At 41.3% G+C, this 19080-nt stretch overlaps 2 protein-coding genes across 6 annotated transcripts in view; both read right to left on the bottom strand.

The window, feature by feature from the left end:
* The window catches only part of dysf (dysferlin, limb girdle muscular dystrophy 2B (autosomal recessive)), a 73625-nt gene extending 59382 nt beyond the window's left edge, over positions 1 to 14243 (bottom strand). For 3 of the 5 annotated variants that reach the window (XM_084343740.1, XM_084343743.1, XM_084343742.1), the window contains exons 1-7: positions 13974 to 14243; positions 4282 to 4337; positions 4099 to 4190; positions 2467 to 2572; positions 972 to 1095; positions 625 to 881; positions 203 to 331 (exon numbers count right to left, since the gene is read on the bottom strand). In XM_084343740.1, coding sequence (XP_084199866.1) covers positions 203 to 331; positions 625 to 881; positions 972 to 1095; positions 2467 to 2572; positions 4099 to 4190; positions 4282 to 4337; positions 13974 to 14061 — 852 coding nt within the window. In that variant the 5' untranslated portion in view covers positions 14062 to 14243. Of the gene's footprint in view, positions 1 to 202; positions 332 to 624; positions 882 to 971; positions 1096 to 2466; positions 2573 to 4098; positions 4191 to 4281; positions 4338 to 8625; positions 9090 to 13973 lie in introns of those variants that run through there. The other 2 variants (XM_084343741.1, XM_084343744.1) reach the window with 1 other exon arrangement.
* Positions 14244 to 16612: 2369 nt separating this feature from the next.
* Positions 16613 to 18906, bottom strand: LOC311251574 (ladderlectin-like). Its single transcript, XM_084344063.1, has 6 exons — positions 18788 to 18906; positions 18261 to 18302; positions 17652 to 17761; positions 17411 to 17545; positions 17211 to 17319; positions 16613 to 16865 (listed from the first exon to the last, which is right to left on the bottom strand). The coding sequence occupies exons 1-6, from the start codon at positions 18846 to 18848 to the stop codon at positions 16798 to 16800; spliced, it is 525 nt and encodes a 174-aa protein (XP_084200189.1). The 5' UTR covers positions 18849 to 18906; the 3' UTR covers positions 16613 to 16797.
* Positions 18907 to 19080: the final 174 nt, after the last annotated feature.

Here is a 19080-nt window from a genome sequence, read left to right as displayed (position 1 = left end):
AAAGAAGGCGCTCCTTGTAACTGCAGAACCTGCCTTAGAATCCGAACGTTTTTAAGTTTCCTCCAGCCTCAAAGTCCAGCAGAGATAGTTGTCTGTAGCTCCATGGGTCCATTGCAAACAGGAAGTGTCGATAGCTAATTCGGCATACCTTTTTAATGGTGCCAATTTGACAAAATGTTAACAAACAAAACTTTTTGTATACCTCGTCAAACACCGGGTTGTTGCCCTTCCTGATGCGAGTCCTCTTGGTCTGCCCGGATATCGTTACCTTGACGACGGGCTTGATGTTGATGCCTGGCAACTGACGGCCCTCGATGACGCGCACACGAACCTGAACCGGAAGACATTTTTTATGACCTTCAGCAACTTCTTCATGACAAAGTGTGAACAAATAACAACAAATAATGATGAACAGACCAGGTAACAATGATTTCAAAGGTCTCTGTCCTGTCCGTCATGTATTATCTTGCTGCTTCATGTGGTTTTGTGACTGTAATAGAGTAACTTCTGTCTTGTGTTTCTTGTGTAATTCGCCAAAATCACCACATGGTGGCACTGTGAGCGTAAACAACAAGCAGCAGTCTGCTTTCTCTCACTCCAAATCGTTCCTGAAGCACACTGCACCTGTAGGTCCTGAGGTTTGTTGGGCAGCGGTTTGTGCTGACTGCTCGCTCCTCTCCTCCTCTTCCTCAGCCCTCCGTGGGTGTTGTGGGACGGCGGGGAGCGTTTAGGTGTCTGGGCGGTGGGGGACTCCTGGCCCGTGGGCCCCTGAGGGCCGACGATGACCATGGAGCGCCCGTCGTCTGGACCCTGGTCCTCTGCGGGCTCCAGCATCATCATGCTCTCCGTGTCCTCCTCGCCCAGAGTGTCCAGAGAAATCACTGCAGACAGATTGAGTCCCAGGAGTAAACATGGAACACGAATATAAGACACATTGATGGATTTATTAAGTAAATGAGAGATGATGTTACTTGTGACAGTGTCCAGCTCCACACTGGGGTTGTTATGAGGCATAGATTCAGGCTGGTGAGGAGGCAGGAAGACTGGAGCCAATCCTGGAGGAGGGATGTAGGAAACCTGCAGGGTCAGCGTTGCCTGGTGGAGACAGAAAGGACAGTTATTTTAAAAAAATGATTAAAACTCCTGGGAGAGGAGAAGGAAACACAGACGCTCAGTGTTGATCGATCGCACATGAAATGATAGTTTCCGTGTTTTTTTTTATCGTTTAAGTGTTGGTTTTGGTTGGAAAGGTTTAATTCACTGCACTCATGGTTCATTAGCTGCATTTACTTGGACAATAAGTCTTCAACCAGATTAAAATCATGCTGATTACAGATTAATCAGAAATAACTTATTTTTCCACCCACTGTGAAGCCTCTAATCTGCCGGAAACATTATAGCGGTTGATTAAGCGGGAAGTCCTTTTATAAATTGGCAGACGTCTAATTGAGACAGCAAGATTTTTTTTAGCAAGACTTTTATTGGCATTTCACCACAAACGCTCGAAACGTATTAAATCTTCATGTCTTGAATTTATGCGCCAGGACGTTTGAGGATTTATTGCGCAGCGGTTGCAGCAGCAGTAATGTACTGTAGGGCGTGTGGAGCAGTGAAAGGTGTAGTCTTCTGCAGTTTCCTTTAACAGGAAAAAGCAACTTCAGTGATAAGCTCTAATGCATCTGTAAACAAAGATATCAGCGTCTGTGCACAGCAGCTACATTACCTGGTTTTAATCAGGTTTGTAATTATATTCAGGTACCGCACATTGTTCCTACACACTTGATGTTGTCTGGAAACAAACATTTAAAAACTTCCACAACAAAAATAAAGAAATAATTGATAGATTTCAAACAGATATTGAAACACAGTCTACTGGCAAGAAAATCTGCATACAGTCATGTAGATTTTATCAACAAATTAATGGTGTTTCAGCTCCAACTTGATGTTTCTTTGCTTTGTAGATTGGATGAAAAATTAACGTATACATCACACACACATTGTACCGCCTGTAGCTAATATAAACACACCAACCGTGTGTGTGTGTGTGTGTGACATCAATCAGAGAGGAAGACTTTGTTGTGGGTTCAGGAAATGAGGATGGAAACACAACTCTGTTTCATCTGGCGCTAAAAAAACGAAGATGACTGACACTCTGACTGTTACCTGCTCGAGGCCTTTCTACATTTAGACGACACGACCATTGAGTCTTCAGTTTAATTTACTTTACAGCAAGCATCTTCACAGAATCAAGTCGTTTGTTTTCTTGTTATAATGAGGTTTTGTAGTATGAGTATAAATAATCTCAAATTCAAAGGAATAAATAGAGACGCACGGCTGTTATTCTGCTCTGACTCAGGAAACTCTCTTTATTTTTAGATCCAGACAGGAAACTCAGAGTGATTTATGTGATTGCTTCATGATACAATGAGGCTGTACATTAATCTGTGTGTATGTGTTCGTGCTCACCCCTGTGTTGTTTCTCTTGGTGTCCAGCAGGGAGACGGTGAAGGAGCCCGCCAGGTTGGGAGAGTTGAGCACGTCTCTGAGAGAGAGCCGGCATTCCCCCAGAAACCTGAGCAGACACACGGAAGACTTCAAATGTCTTTGCATACCGAAAATGTGTGTTTTTCTTAGTAGTTACAGAGGCAGCGAGGTGATGACAGAAGACATCACAAAGCTGAATATCATATTAATTAATTTATCAGGAAATGTTGTTTTGTGTGGGAGCAAACCACAGCACCAGGAGCAAACCACAGCACCAGGGGTAAACCACAGCACCAAGGGTAAACCACAGCACCAGGGGTAAACCACAGCACCCGGGGTAAACCACAGCACCAAGGGTAAACCACAGCACCAAGGGTAAACCACAGCACCAAGGGTAAACCACAGCACCAGGGGTAAACCACAGCACCAAGGGTAAACCACAGCACCCGGGGTAAACCACAGCACCAGGGGTAAACCACAGCACCAGGGGTAAACCACAGCACCAGGTGTAAACCACAGCACCAAGGGTAAACCACAGCACCAGGGGTAAACCACAGCACCCGGGGTAAACCTCAGCACCAAGGGTAAACCATAGCACCAAGGGTAAACCACAGCACCCGGGGTAAACCCAGGTCATCGCAGTGCTTATAAACAGCCGACGAGTGGCTTTTGTCCAATCAGGTGCAGCCAGCAAGGTTTTTGCCATTGGCTTTTTGACGAGGGGTGATGCTAACATCCAGGTTAGCCTACAAAAATACGTCTTCCCTACACCCCATAATACTGAAAGTGTGAACATAAGAAAACTAAAAAAACATTATCATTATCAATAAAATACTGAGGATAACTTATTAGCATGGCCTTCGGTGAAGAGGTCACGCTCGGGTCTGGATGTACCATGAGAGGCTGAGGAACGGATCAATAAATTAATCAACACTTCAGTCGGTGAATTGGTGGAAATATGAGTGAATAAATACTCGACGATCACAATGAGAGGATGACCTGCCTCTTTCATGCCTGCCCCTTTTTCCCCTCTGAGGGAACTCCAACACGCCTGACGTCTCGATGAAGCGGAACGATCCAAAAATAACCATCTGAAGGGGTGTTTTCATAAAACAAACAACTCTGAACTATGGACCACACCCCCGCCTGTACCCAGAGTTTGGTCCAATCCGTCTACCAAGTCTGAAATACCTCAGTTCTTATCTCAGTTCCTGTACTCTGATCTATGGGAAGGTGCAAATATAGAAAGAATGTAAGTACTCTCACACTTTGCATTTCTCAGTAGATAACGCAGTAACGTAATGAGTTACTCTTAAGGTAACATTACCCAACACTGGTGGAGAGGTACTTTATGCTACAGGCTGCGATTATCCATCTACATTGGGCCTGGGCAACAAATCAATATATCGTTAAAGTGATATGAGACTTTATATCGTGTTATATTTTAGATATCGTCATATTGTGATGATGATTTCTCAAAAATCTCATTGTATTGATAATTGTGAAAGTACCAGTACTCATCCCCACAATATTGTTGCAATATACTGTAGATATTGAGGTACTTGGTCGAAAATATTGTGATTTTTTTATTCTGTTGTGTTTTTAAGTCCTGACCTGTTTCTCCCCATCTTCTCATGGTCTTTGACGACACAGTGCAGCTCTGCTCCAGAGTCCAGAGGAATCCCCTTCAGATCCCACTCAAAACCCTGACAGGACCAGGACAGGAAACAATGAACATGGGTAGAAGTAATTAACGATGAACGAATGATGAATTTGGGTTTCGTCTACAGGTCGTACCTCGTTCCAAACAGGGTTAGGGTTGTTCTTGATGACCTTCGTCTTCTTCTTAGACCCTGAAGAAAAACAGGAACGTTAAGAGTTAGCTTACCAAAAGGACAGTCGGAGTTACCTTAATGTTAGCAAACCGTTCTGTAGCTAACTAGCCACAAGTTAGTTAGCCTTCAGTAGCTAGCTAACACGTCCTAAAACTTTGTTTTGTTTGCTACTTTGCCTCCTTCTGGCGAGTTAGCCAGCAAACATGTAAGCTAACAATCACTCAACATGTTAGTTATTGTTCGCTAAGATGCTAACAAGGTGTTAAACCCCTACATGACTCAGCTAGAAGAACATTTTGCAACCACTTTCACAAACACGCACACCCAAAATACTGGGCTATATTTGCTCAATTGGTGTGTGTGTGTGTGTGTGTGTGTGTGTTGTGTGTTTGTGTGTGTGTGTTTGTGTTATCTCTCTGTAGCTTCCTGTAACATGACGCTTTGAGCTCTGATTTCCTGTCTGCCGGGCACATTGACAGGAAGTGGCACGCAAGACGAACCAATAAACCACCAGCAGCCACTTAAGGACCCTCGTCATCACACAACAAACGCACACATGCCCACGAGAATATGACGTGAATGATCACATTGGTAACAACAATCATGATTTCCATTTGGTTTTCTTGAAAAAGAGGAATCGAGGGAGACGCACACACAGGTTGAGATGTTCTTTCCAGATGAAAGGAAACAGAGACAATGACTATTGTCTGAATTTAGAAGCTGCTCATTAATTTCCAGGGAATGACCGACGAGCCTGGAATAGACCAACAAGGGTCTGCAGCAGCTCTGTGAGCCTCAGGCGAAGTGGTACTTTGAGCTACATGCTAACATAATGTGTGTGACAAAATTAACATTTTGATGTGTATCAGTTATTTTTACCACGTTCACCATCAGAACTTAGTATATTAGCATGCTAACATATAAACACAAGGTATATCTGAGGCTGATGGACATGTAAATAAATAAATTAAGATGAGACTTTATTGATCCCTCACCAGGGAAATTCTCGTTACAGCAGCTCAACAGTTGTCAGCAACCAGAAAACAGTGATTCAGCAACAGATAAAAATGAAAAAAGACAAAAGACAAGATAAAATGGAATAACAGAAAAATTGTGAACAAGGTGTGTGGTAACATACAAGAAAGTATATAAATATATAGTTTGTGATGGACGGACCAGAAGTCAATGGTGAGTTATCGTAACGTACGAAAGTAGTTAAGTTACATCTTGTACATATTATAATATAAGTGACTTAGATAATGTAGGATGGACATATTTGTGTATAAATTATATATATATATATATATTTCTATGTTTATTTATTTATGTATTCATAAGTTCTAATTTAATAAGGAAGCCTATACTGAATTATTAACTAATGATTAATGGAGAGGGGGTTGGGGTTAGATAAACATGTGAAATAATCAATTTAGTAAAGTAAACAAAAATAAACCTAAAATTAAAACACAACCTAGAACCTGGTTAGCCAAAAATCAGTAGTGGTGCACAAACATGATGCATTCCTTCCACTGATCCATAGATTTGTTGATTAACACACACACACACACACACACATTCTTTCTCTCCTCACACACACCCACAAAATGGTTGTTTGCCTTCCTGTTTTCCCCACAGTCATCACCCAAAGTGAGAACACACACACAGACACACACACACTCACACACACACACACACACACACACACACACACACACACACACATACACACACATGTTCCAAAGCAACTACACCCACACAAATACCTACGTAAGTGTACCTCCGTTCTTGGAAGATATCTTAAAAAATACCTCCACCCTTCCACAGAGGGGTCGAGAGGGCATGTTATATTTGTGTGTGTGTGTGTGTGTGTGTGTGTGTGTGTGTGTGTGTGTGTCTATCCCAGAGCCAGTATCAGAGCTTGTTGCATCTCAGAGACAGGAAGTGGCACAGCGTTTACTTCCCGGCTGGTTCAGCCTGGCACAGTTTCTGTCATGAGCCGAATATAGAACAAACTGTGACCCACGGGGCTGCGAAGTACGGGTGGGAAGGCTAAGTTTAGACAGGGAGTGTGTGTGTGTGTGTGTGTGTGTGTGTGTGTGTGTGTGTGTGTGTGTGTTAATGTATTTGTGGCCATTTCAGAAGGATATACAATGTTTTTTGCTGGATCCCACTTTAAAAAAACAACATTTTTTAATGTATATTTGAAGTTTAAGGTACACGCTAAGCGGGATCCCAAACAATAATGGTCACATGTTAAGTAGGAGGAAATTACCAAGCAAACATATTTATATTGCCACAGTTATTACCTCAACATGTATTTATTATTGCCACTGTGAAGCAGCCAGAAGTCCACTTCCTAAATCTTCTTGGACACCTTTTTGTTTGCGTTATCACTTATTCAACAAGTCAAATGTCTTCAGGAGTTAATACCCGGGCTTGTGGAGTAACAGAATACATGTACAATACCAAAAACAGGTAACTTTATTCAGGTAAAGTTACAGAAAAATGATGTAATTAGATTACAGAAAGATTCAGTGAAAACAGGGGGATTACTAACATGATTACAAGTTTGTAAATACTGTGTATCCTCTGGTCTGTGAGTGGATATCATGATATTTCTGTTCTCTAGTCTTTATTTGGTATAAAGTAACTGTATCAGAATACATGTTTAAAGTAACCCTGTGTCTGATTCTGTGTCCAGGCTATAATTAGCAGACGCAGGACCGGGGCTGAAGTCGCAGCGCCGCCAGTTTTTTATTTCGACGGGGAACAGCACTCATCGCTTCAATAACAACACTTAGGCCGGATGTCCTGCCCTCGGCACACACAAACAGAAGCACATGTTGTCACATCTGATCACATATACAAATGTTCGACTGCCAACACCTGCAGAAGACGCAGGCACAACAAAGTCATCAAAACATTTGCGAGCAGCACCACGGAGGGGCAAAACACCACGTGGTCCAAAACAATCCAGACCGTCTTTGCAAAAATAACCAAAAACGACGATAATAAGCTGAAATCAAACTCAAACAAAAGCTTAAAAACTGATCTTTGTTGCAAAAGTCTGTCCCACCGTCTGTATTCAGTTAGTATCTTTGGATCTTCCTCCTACTTTCTATTTAAATGTCGATAAAATACACAACTGTTAAGAAATGTGTCTCTCTGTGTGTCTTCTCTCTCTCCTCCCACAGCTTCCTCGCTTCTTTATCATCAGCTGTGATTTCTATAAATGGACATGGTGTCTGTTTTCTGGAGGGGAGGAACCTCGCTCTCTCTCTCGGCTCTGAATTCCTGAAGTTGTTGCATCACAGAAAAACTTCACAACTTTCCTCTTTTAGACTACATCACTGTCGATTTTATGGTCATCTGTGGGTCACCCTAAACACTTCAGGCAACGTTTGGTTTGGGATATTTACAATATAGTTCAATAATTCAGTTTATTTTGTGCCTCCTGCTCCTTTAAAGGAGTTTAGAGGCAGAGGACATGTGTGTGATGGCACCAGGAAGCAGTGTGAGGACAAAGGCAGGAAGTGAACAGAGCTCACCTCATTAAGGAGGCAAGACGCTCACAACAACAGACTGATGGAAAACAGACCAGGTAGCCAAGTCACCTTCATCATACATGTGTCACCTCACCTGAGACATTCATCTCGGTCTGCAGTGCTGCTGGACCTGACGCACTTTGAGACTACCTAAAGATTCGACTTGAGTTTAGACATTCAAGTCTCAAGTTGTGACCTGGAGAAAGTCAAAGCTATTTAACTTTGTTGTCCCAGAATGATTAAAAAATATATATTAATAAGTAAGACAGCTACAGGTGGGCTGGGGGTTTCTACAGACTTAACTCAGACTCGATACCTTCTCTTTTGGTGCTTAAAATGTAATTCACGTGTGGAGAAAAAAGCAACCAACTCTGCAAACGTTGCTTTCACATAACGTTGTTTTCATTTCACGTGTTTAAATTTAAGTTCACATGTTAAGTAGACCAGGGAAGGTAAAACTGTCCAGTTCAGATGTGACATTATTTTATTTTCACATGTTAAAATTTAAAGGGGCATTCTGTAGTTTTCTAGAAGAAAGTGAAACTCAGAATTTTAACATTTACGATATGGAGGTAATAATACAAACCTAGAAATATGAATTTTTTTGCATAAGTGAATAAACAAGCTGTTCTCAGCGGAAAATAAAGTTTGATTAACATTTCTACATACTGCACCAAGTTCACAAATAGTGAATAGCGTGAAAAAGGATGTGAAAGAGCTGCCTTGTGTTTGTTTTCCTGAATCTCCCAGAATCCTCTTACCTCTGAAGATGACACCAGCCAGCGGGTCAGAGTGTCTGAGGTTGTTGGCTCGCTGAAGAACGCAACGCAACATGGTTGAAACCTCAGCAGAGACCAGCCGAGTCCTGAAACCTGCGACGCTCAACGAACTGGCTCAGAGAGGAGGCAGGTGAGTCCGTTCACCAGGTGAGGAGGGTCGGTTACATGGCCCTGAGAGCTCTGATGATGATAATAAACAGTGACCCAGGTCCACTAGAGACCAGCGGGATGCGACAAAGGAGAACGTGTGAAAGGAAAAATGGTATCCAACCAACTCTTTCAGAAACTCGAATCAAATTCAAGAGTTTTTTTAAAGGACTGTCGGTTTCTTAAGTCCCAGCATCACAAAAAGAAAATGAAAGACAAATTATCCAGAGATTGTTCCCCACAGCATCAATCTGTGTCTGAAACTACAAAATAAAAGCTCTTTTTCTTAACGAAGCCGACTTCTTTCTCTTTCTGCCTCCGTCCAACACGCTCGGAGGGAAAGAGGGCAACAGGCGAGCATGCTGGGAACAGACACACACCTCACATCCAGAGGAAATCTCAACATTTCCTGTTCTCTTTTCCTCTCTTGTCTCCTGGCTGTTTCCATATCTTCGCCCACATCTTTGCCTCTCCATTGGCCTCGACGTTCCCTGTCGCCCTCCACGTCTTTCTGTCCTCTAATCCTTTTATCTTGTTCGGTTGATCTTTGTTTGTGTACTTTATGGATTTATTTCAATCTGGTGTTGTCAGCAAACCATCAGAGTTTGACCCCGAAAACACCCTGAACTTTAAATCCTATTATTGTGGGGGGAGAAAAACCTAAAATCTCAAAAACCTATAAAACTACAACAAAAAACTTTAAAATCTACAAAAAAAACTACAAAAAACAATGAAAACGACCAGAAAAACCTATAAATCTACAAAAAACTATATAAAAACTATAAAAACTACAAAAAATATTTTAAAAAACAATGAAAACAACCAGAAAAACCTATAAATCTACAAAATAAACTATATGAAAACTCTGTAGACTACAAAAAACTCAATAAAACTACAAAAAACTACAAAAACTCCTCTCTAAAACTATAAAAACTCTCTAAAAACCTCAATTAAAAACTATTTAAAACTAAAAGAAAATTGAAAAATTACAAAAATGTGCATTATTACCTTAATTATTACATTAATACATATAAACTGATGCTTATTTAAAAGAAGATCAGTCTGCTAGAACTGTGATTGCCTCGACAGCCTACAGGAAGGACGTGAGTTCAGGGATGCAGGACCCCTTGGATAAATTCAAGGACTTTTCAAGGGCTCTCAAGGTTTTATGTGGTGGAGCTAGGGATCAGAAATGGTCTCGTTTAGTCGTAAGAAAAGACTTTTTCAAAAGGATCGTTCAGCTTTGTGTTTCATTCAAGAAAGACGAGAACGTTTTTCTTCACACAGAGAGAGAGAAACTTTGAAGTGTCTCATTTAAAAACAATTGAATTGAACACAGAAATGCATGAGCCAATCAAAAGGAGGCGCTGAGGGCACACACAGTGTACTCAGCTGCACATGTGCACAGTGAGAGAGCGCCACCTGCAGACCTACATGAGAGCACACACACACTCATGCTGTCTGACAGCATTTATTTTAAACAGCGTCTGTAATCAACACAGAGCTGCATGATTTTAGGAAGCAGTGCATTTATATAAACACATTTTTAACTCCTCTGTGCTGGTGTTTCTGCTTTCTGTGTGGTAATGAAGTGTGTTTTATTGTTGGTAATTTTATTGTTAATAGTTTCATAACAGTCTTCTTCTGAGAGGTCGTGCGGTTTTTCATCATGTGGAAACTTAAAAGTTGTTTCCTATTAATGGTGCAAAATATGAGCAAGCATAGTTTCAATTTATTCACACTGACTCAACATGATAGAGAAGCTTTGCATCAAACGTGACTCGTTATATTGAACTGATGTAATAAACTTATGTGGAAAATTTAAAGAAATTAAAGTCGTTTCTTCTCCCGTCATGTGGCTTCACATGACTGGAGACGAGTCCCTGATGTGCTGCGTCTCTGTCGCACTGATCATATGTTGAATAAAGTCTATTTTTCATGGTTGCACCACGTTACACACATTATACAGTGACGCAGTCTGATATGTGCGGATCATAAAGTCTTGTGATTGTGACGAGTTTATAATAAAAAGTTTAGAGAGTTTGTTCAGATATATACGTTTGAAGAAAATTAGCTTCTGTCTCAGCTGAGCTTCAGGCTTTATAACTGATTATCTCTGCTGAAGGTCCATCATGACCTCATTAACGCACGAGTCTGTTTTCCTGCCTGACTTACATGAACATACTTCATGCGGATTACGTGCACTGATGCTTCACATCATGTGAAGGACATGCTGGTTTGATGCTGATGAAAATATGTTTACTGTTGTTGAAACTCTGGACTTTTAGTACAGTCGACTGTACGTTACGTCTGCGGTGAATACAAGTTTGTGATGCAGCGTTTCATCGAGAGGTTTAAAGTTATTTACAGATGAACAATTTAAAGGAAAAGCTGTTTATGTGTTTTTATTTTCCTGTCAAACTTCTACATACCATTCTACGTAACGACATTTTCACATCAACAACACAATCAACGACTGTGTGTGGTCACAACGCTGAAGGAGTCGCTTGTAGTGACGAACACGCAGACAATTATCACCGACTCTGCAGTTCCCCTTCAGCTCTTTTAAGCATTTTAGCCTCTTTTAGCTCATTGTTTTCGCCATACAACAATCCGAGAGCGAAAGGGGAAACAAAGTACAAACCGGAACAACACGATGAATCAGGAAGCAAAGGCGTGAAGGCAAAAACACTGGGTAAAGTAAACAGGGGTTGATTACCTAATGAGACACAGGTGAACAGAGAAAAATGGCGGGAAAAGAGACAAAGAGACACGTGAGGAAAGAACCACAAAATAAAACTGAAAATAACTAAAACTTAAGCCATGATAATTTCATTAAAATAAGCACTGCTTAACCAACAGTTTGCTACCAAACAGCAGAGATACACAGTCAGAGAGTAGCTGGTAAACACAGTCGAGCGTTTAGCAGCTAAAGAGGCAGATATTTCTCTCTGGAGTTGGTGGAGACCAAAATCGGAGCTACAAATGAGTGAATATCTGACTTTCATTCATCAGGTGGACACAAACCAACTCCTAATGAATGAAAATGTTGCTAGATGTGTAAAAAGGCAACTGTTAGCTAACAGTTAAGCAACATTAAGTTCATAACGTCATCATGTATCATTTTTTTGTTTACAGCTTGTTCGACTTGTTGCGTTCTGCCCAAAATAACCATTAATGCAGGTTTAAATGAGAAATTTATTGAAATGATTCACTCGTTTCCTATTTTAATGTCTGCGGTTTGTATTCTTGTCTGTGTAGAGATCTCTGAAACAAGATTTAGACCATTGATAAATCCCCTTTATTCCATATTTACAATGATGAAGCAAGTTCTGCCAGAGAGAACCAATCAGAACATAATTCAATTTAATCAGGTTGTGCAGCTCTATCACACTAACCATGATGAGGAGCATGATGAGGCAATTTCAGGATGATACTCAATCAGAGCCACGGCAGCAAACTAAATTTAGAGACAAAAACCCCCATTAGATTGTCTTCCTCGGTTGCCTTTCGAGATCTTTCTACTCTAACAGCCTTTAAATGTAATGAACTCTGAACGGTAGAAATGATGCAGCAGTTTTGAGGAGCAGACACAGCGGAGGCAGCTTTCAGCCGACGAGCTAAATATCAGATATCAGCCTGCGAGGAGAGGCCGACAAAACCCGCAGATAATATTCAGCCCGGTCTGTGATGCTGTGCCCATTATTATTTATTTGAAGTATCAGGAGTGTAATAATGTATCTATAACTGATCTGACTGGTGACCTGAGTGTAACTAGTGTGACAGATTCATTTTATTCCAGTCCAGATGTGTGTGTGTGTGTGTGTGTGTGTGTGTGTGTGTGTGTGTGTGTGTGTGTGTGTGTACTGCAGGCGCTGCTCCATATTACACAGGGAAACTTTTGTGCAGCAAAATGTGTCACAAGTTCATGACACACTTATCTTGAGTTTGGAAACTCAGCTCGGTCTCTTCTTCACACACACACTGAGCTCTACTGTACTCTACTGTAAGCCGTCATAGTCTAACTGAAACACTGAGAAAGAATAACAGAAGAGAGACGACAAAAGAAAGAAAGGTAGAGAGTTATATAGACACAGAGACTAAAAAACAAGCCTTCTGTAGAAGCATTACAACAGCGTCATCATCTCCAACAATCCCGTCAGACTGGATGTTTCATACGAATCTGTAGAAGATGATATTCAAGACTATACATCCAATCAAAGGCAGGTTCAACGTGGCTGTGAATCATCTCAGAGACACAGAAAGAGGGATTTTCTATGTTATAGCATGCTCACATTTGCTAATTAACGCAAAGTACAACTTATGCCGATGAGATTGTCATTAGTTTGGCTGGTTTATGGTCAGAAATGAAAAAAGTATTGGGCTTATTTAAAATTTGACCGTTGATAGCATGAGAGGAAAAGACAATGGATCATAACAGTTTTCACAGTTCACTCTGAGGGGGACTTGAATGCAGCGCATTTCATTGCGGCTAATCCCGACAGCTTTCGAGAGGTTTCAATCAAAACTACAAATGAGAACCTCAGGAGTCACTCGACAAGTAAAGATTTTGACCAGCGCTACAGGGAAAGTCAGGTGATCACCAAAGAAATTATAGTTCATCTTCAGAGGAACATGAAAATACAAACATCTTATTCCATTTCATTGGTAGATGTTCAGATTTTTCCCTGGATATGTGAAGACTTTGACTAGTTTGTGGGGATTTTTGAAGGGAGTCCGGAGCTGATCTAAACGTACTCATGCGGAGAGATTCAATCTCAATGAACACATTAAAAATACAATGTGTAAACGCAAAGGCAACATCTGATCATTCACTCATCTGATGACGTATCAAGATTCATTTTGTGGTGGTGAAGTGAGGCCCCCCTGACAGAAGGAGAGCCCCAAAGGATAAACTGAGAGAATAGCAGTTACTATAAACACATCCATGCTTCATTGGAGGCACATCGCCTACACCTCCTCATAACTTCTCTGTTTTAGCTGCTGTTCCCTCCATCATCACCTCCTCTCGTCTCTCTCTATCTCTGCCCCACCCCGAACACACTGGAAGCCATGAAAGTAATCCAATAATAACCTCAGCTGTTAGAGAGAGACGGAGGGGGGGGTTCAACGTTTCTGTGGACATCATCTTCATGTTTTATTCCCAGGTTCACCAGCCCTACCTTCATAGGTGACGGTGCAGTAGGAGTCACTGACGTCATCGTCCGGCGTTTGCAGACGCTCTGCGCACAGAATGAACACACGCAGCATGGCTCACACACACACACACACACAGCAGAGGTCTGTCAAATCCCACCGACAGACAGCGTTAGGTCCATATATGGGCGTCAGTTCATCCAAAAAATATCCCTAAAATGAGCAGAGATCCATAACAGTGCTTAGGAGAGAGAGAAAAAAGTGGACGAGAGACACAGAGGACGAGTAGGGACTGAGTCGAGCTCTCAGCTGTCTCGCTCAACCCACTACTCTCTCTCTCTCTCTCTCTCTCTCTCACACACACACACACACACACAGAGCAAGCGTGGTGCACCAGCTGACTCATGCACACACACACACACACACACACACACACACACACACACTGTCCCTTCAATCACAACGGGGCTTAAAGGGCCACACACACACACACACACACACACACACACAGTGGCCTTTATTTTCGGGTCACACATGCCTTCTCACAATCAACAATCCAAACTCTGCCAACCTAAACCAACACACGTGGGGAGCATGCACACACACACACACACACACACTGACAAAGGGTAGGAGTGTGTCGGGGGAAAATGTGCTTGTCGATGCAAATTTGTGCAGCGAGACAGAAAGAGACGCTGAAATAAGACAAGAGGGTATAGTGTTATCTTTAAGAGGGTTTTATAGGAAAATATGAATGAATGAATGAATCTCAAAATACATCAGCAGACCAACAGGAAGAAATGACTAAGGGCGTGGTCACACCCTGGTCGCCATGGGAATATGACTCTGCCGCTCAACTCTTACAGCTCAGGCTCACCGACATCAACGACCTCGCAGCGATGAAGACAAAACGCTGCACTTGACCACATCGCAAAGACTACAGCCAACAGTCAACAAGCTGCTGCGCCACCACCCAGCCTGTCTGCTCTACCGAAAGCAGACAGGCTGGGTGGTGGTGCAGCATATTAACACAGCTCAGAAGGAACAGAAGGAAACAAGTCAACGCAAAAGTACTGCAAGATAAAACTAAGTATTGAGAGGGAACACAAACAAAACACAAATTCTCGCCATGACCCTTAGGGGGCTCCATACTAATTACCAATGGTTGTTGGATTAAATACATAGGATATACTCCAGCAGATGAAAGGGTGAGATTAATATAAAACTTTTCTTTGACTGACTTCCACATCGTCTTAAGTGTCACAATGACCAAAGAAGGGAAACGATAAAGCCAAAGTGAGGAGATAAAAGGCTCTATGATGTGTGGGTGAGATGTCATGTATGTTCATAATAAGAGCAGGCTGTGAGCAGACATGGGGGGATTTCTGTTGCTTTTCTATTTATAGTCTGACCCACTGGGCTTCAGTCATATACACATTTAGGGAGAGAGCCTGTGTGCTGTTATGGGAAGTATGCTAACTTCAGGAGCCTCCGGGGGAACAGAAGGTAAAAATAAGACGGTGGACTTGATTGTGTCTGTGTGTGATCATGTAAACTGGTGGTTAAAGCTCTGAAGTCAGGTCTGTTTAACTGGATTACTGAATGCAGACAGGCTAATCAATACTTTACTGCGTCCCTTTGATTGATTCACCTCACCAGATTTAAAAAGCATGACCAGAAGTTGAATCTGTGTCCTACTACGTAGGCGTGCCCAGCTAACTAGCTTTTTCCCCTAGGGTAGTAACCGAGGTTTTTATTTCCAAAGGCAAGAGGCAGCTACACCTGTTCAGGGCGGGAACATCCAGCTTGTGGAGGGACTTCATCACACAGAGACACTTAACTTCAGGCGTGGTCGCCTGCAAACAAAAGCTCCAGAAACACAAGCACCAAGCAATGCTGCTGTTTTCTACATGGATCAGCTGTTATATAATATCTATAATGAAGTCATCATATGCATACTTAAGACCCTTTTACAGGGTTCTGGTGTTAAAGTAAGTCAGCTGGAAACATTTAAAAGCCAGTTGAGAATGGAGGTGTCAACAGTTTTGTGAGTTTCCGTGCATTTATGTTTATTCTTATACACTTTTTCTCCGTATATTACTGCACCCTGTGTGTGTATTACATTTGTGGATGTAGTTACTCTGTGCAATTGTCTTTCTTGGTCATTTGTAGTCTTTATTAGCAGTAGCATATCTATTTTGTCTTGGTTTGAACTGTTTCTATTTCATAATCTATCCCTCAAACGCTGCTGTAAGTGAACTTTACTCACTGAGGGATCGATAGAGCCATAGCTTATTTTCAGGGTTAGCAATAACTAACAATAATCAGCTAATCTGTCAGTGACTGGACGCCATTTCAGGCAAAATTTGCAGTAATGAGAAGTTCTGAGTAGCCTAGTTTCTACCACTGTTACCATTCTATCATTCCCTTTCATAAACAATTAATGATATTTTGTTTGATACGTCGTTAGCAGATGGTTAAAGTTGTATCTCAGTGGCACTGCCGGCATCTCAACAGCGTTTTCCATCATATCAATTAGAGGTTATCGATCCTATGAATGTTCCTCTCTGGAGAGGCTGATGTCATCGAATTTCCACTCACGTGACTCCAGAGCTGATGGAAGATGCTCGAAGGAAAGAAAGAAAGAAACCTACAACTCTGACAATCACTTTTATCAGTTTTATGTGTGTTTATGTGCAATGTAGGGTTTGTCAGACTCACAGACAGGGGTTTTTCAATGCTTGAGAGTCTTTTAATTGTGTTAAAAAAAGGAAAAAAAAACTTTCATCCAATCATGCAACCATCTTTTGTGTTCATTATAGGTGTGTCTCTCTGCTGTCCAAAGAGATATCACAGCTTTTTGCCGCAGACGAATGGCTTTGAGTAGTCACAAGGCTGATCGTCAAATTTCTTCTCATCTGTAAAAAGACAGAGGGACTTATTTAGAGATAAATTGATAATAAATCATGTATCAATGTATTTAATAAGGCCAAGTATATGTAAATGTAACGATTCAATCACGACTAGTCTTGTTGTACAATAGACTGAAAGGTATTGAGAGCAACCGGATCAACACACGTCCTGAGCGATCCGATCACAAGAGGACAGCTTCAAGCTCTTCAATTCACGGCTGAGCTCGCTTACGCACTAGTTCTACATGCAAATATATGTTATATACGTTCTGACACAACAAAATAAATATCTTTATGTAGAACAATTGCCGAACTAAAAAAAGAAGTGTCTCAAACTATACATAAATTTACCTCCAAAGTTCATCAAGAGACAGTCAGCATTTGCAAGATTATCAGGCTGTCCTCGATCCCAGTAGTTGAAACTAAAGGCTTTACCATCGCTCCAGAACCAGGTACCCTCCTAGAAGATTAGAGTACAATCAACATAATACAATAGACAGTATGTTGTTTTTGTATATCTACTTTTAGATTTAGTATAATCAGTAATATACCTGCGTTGCATCGTAGCCTCCGAGCCATGCGAGGGGATACGTGAGAGTCTGCCTCAGTATCATACTCTGAATCACGTGCTGCTCGTCAAAGCTGTGCACTGATGCAAGGTTTCCACCCTGAGTCTGACAATGTTTCTACACAAGGACAGAAAGAAGTGCCACACAAATAATTAATTACATATCAAGTCATACAAAGACACCAAATTGAAGAATATGCCAAAATCCGAACCATCCTGATTACCTCAGCATTAGCCCACGTCATGGGAGATGGAACGTAGAGGAAACAGCGATCATTGTAACTAATCCAACCTTCAGGACAAGATGTCGGCACCTCTACTATGCCGCTGTTGCCTGTAAACAAATTTAGAAAAGAGCTGAATATGGGAGGCATCGAAGCAGGTTTAATTAAAAGGTAGGTGGTTCTCAGCTAAAAAAAGTAAAGCACCCATCATCCTGATAAATCCTGAGCTCCATCAGAGCAGTCTAAAAAGCTGTAGCTTTTAGATTTGCTGCTTCAGTGTGCCACGATATTTGCGGCAGTGACATTACTGCACACATGGAAACGTTTCAAATGACTGAAATCTATGTAGGAATATCTTAAAATCAGAGTAAAGTGCTCTTTAAATAGCAGGAAATATACTGCGCCTTGGACTTAGGACCAGGCTTTTGTTGGTCACTTTCTGATGCTTCCTCTGCAGCTACAACAGGCTTTGTTCTACTTGTTCTAAATATTATAGATGATAAAACACTTTAATGAACTTTAAAACAGCTTAAAAAGCATAACATAAAATTATTGAGTCAATTTGCAGAATGGATTTTTGTAAAAATATGAACAAAAAAAACAACTCACCTTCTGGTCTTGAGTTTAAATCAGTCTCTCCTTCTGGAACAGCTGGAGGTTTGACACAAAACCAAGTGACTCATTTCATCTGCTGTTATCTCTCTAAGTACACAATAATAGCACACAAACTATAGTCATACTCTTTTCAGTGAAGAAGAGAATGAGCTTTTTTTTAGGAATTATTGATTGTTAAAGGTTCAGTTCACCCCCAACAATGTAGATGGGAAGTCTGGTGAAGTTTCATAGTCCAAAAAACATTTCTGTGGCCTCACCTCAACGTTGGACAAGCTGTACGGAGCTATGTTATGTTTATTCAGTTATTCAGTAAAACAAGTCCCCATCTACTTCAGGAGAATGCTGCAACTGTGTTTTGCTGTGAAGCTCCAGAAATGTTTGGTGGACTACGAAACTTTAACCGACTTTCCATCAGCATTAGGGTGAGCGGAAAATTACTGAAATATCATTTCTGGGTGAACTTTTCCTTTAAAGTCTTAATGCAAAGACAGATAAATATTATCTGAGGTTATTGTACTCACCAGCAGCTCTGGTAAGAGCCATCAAGGCACAGACAAGTAGAGACACAGTCAGCATCTTCATGGTCGAGGTGATACAGATGGTCAAAATGATGACTATCTTCAATAAAAAGAAACAGACGTGTTGTTATAGTTCTGATTTGAGGACAGGGTGAGTGGTTGTGAGAGAGGACAGAGCAGAAGAGTAGGAGGTAAAACAACCTTGTGGAGGATTATCCTATAGCCTTCCTCTGTGGAAAAATACCAGCTCTTATATACAGTTACTTCTTTTTTTTCACATGAAAACCTTGACTTAC

Source organism: Pagrus pagrus, assembly GCF_965226575.1.
Source record: "Pagrus pagrus genome assembly, chromosome: 22".
In the NCBI taxonomy this organism is placed as follows: Eukaryota; Metazoa; Chordata; class Actinopteri; order Spariformes; family Sparidae; genus Pagrus; species Pagrus pagrus.
This window is presented reverse-complemented; position numbering and strand designations above follow the sequence as displayed.

Coding starts and splice junctions, on each gene's coding strand:
- LOC311251574 (XM_084344063.1), bottom strand. CDS start 18,848: ATGAAGATGCTGACTGTGTCTCTACTTGTCTGTGCCTTGATGGCTCTT. Junction 18,303..18,787: donor GGCTCTTACCAGAGCTGCTG/GTGAGTACAATA, acceptor TCAAACCTCCAG/CTGTTCCAGAAGGAGAGACT. Junction 17,546..17,651: donor TGACGTGGGCTAATGCTGAG/GTAATCAGGATG, acceptor GTCCTTGTGTAG/AAACATTGTCAGACTCAGGG.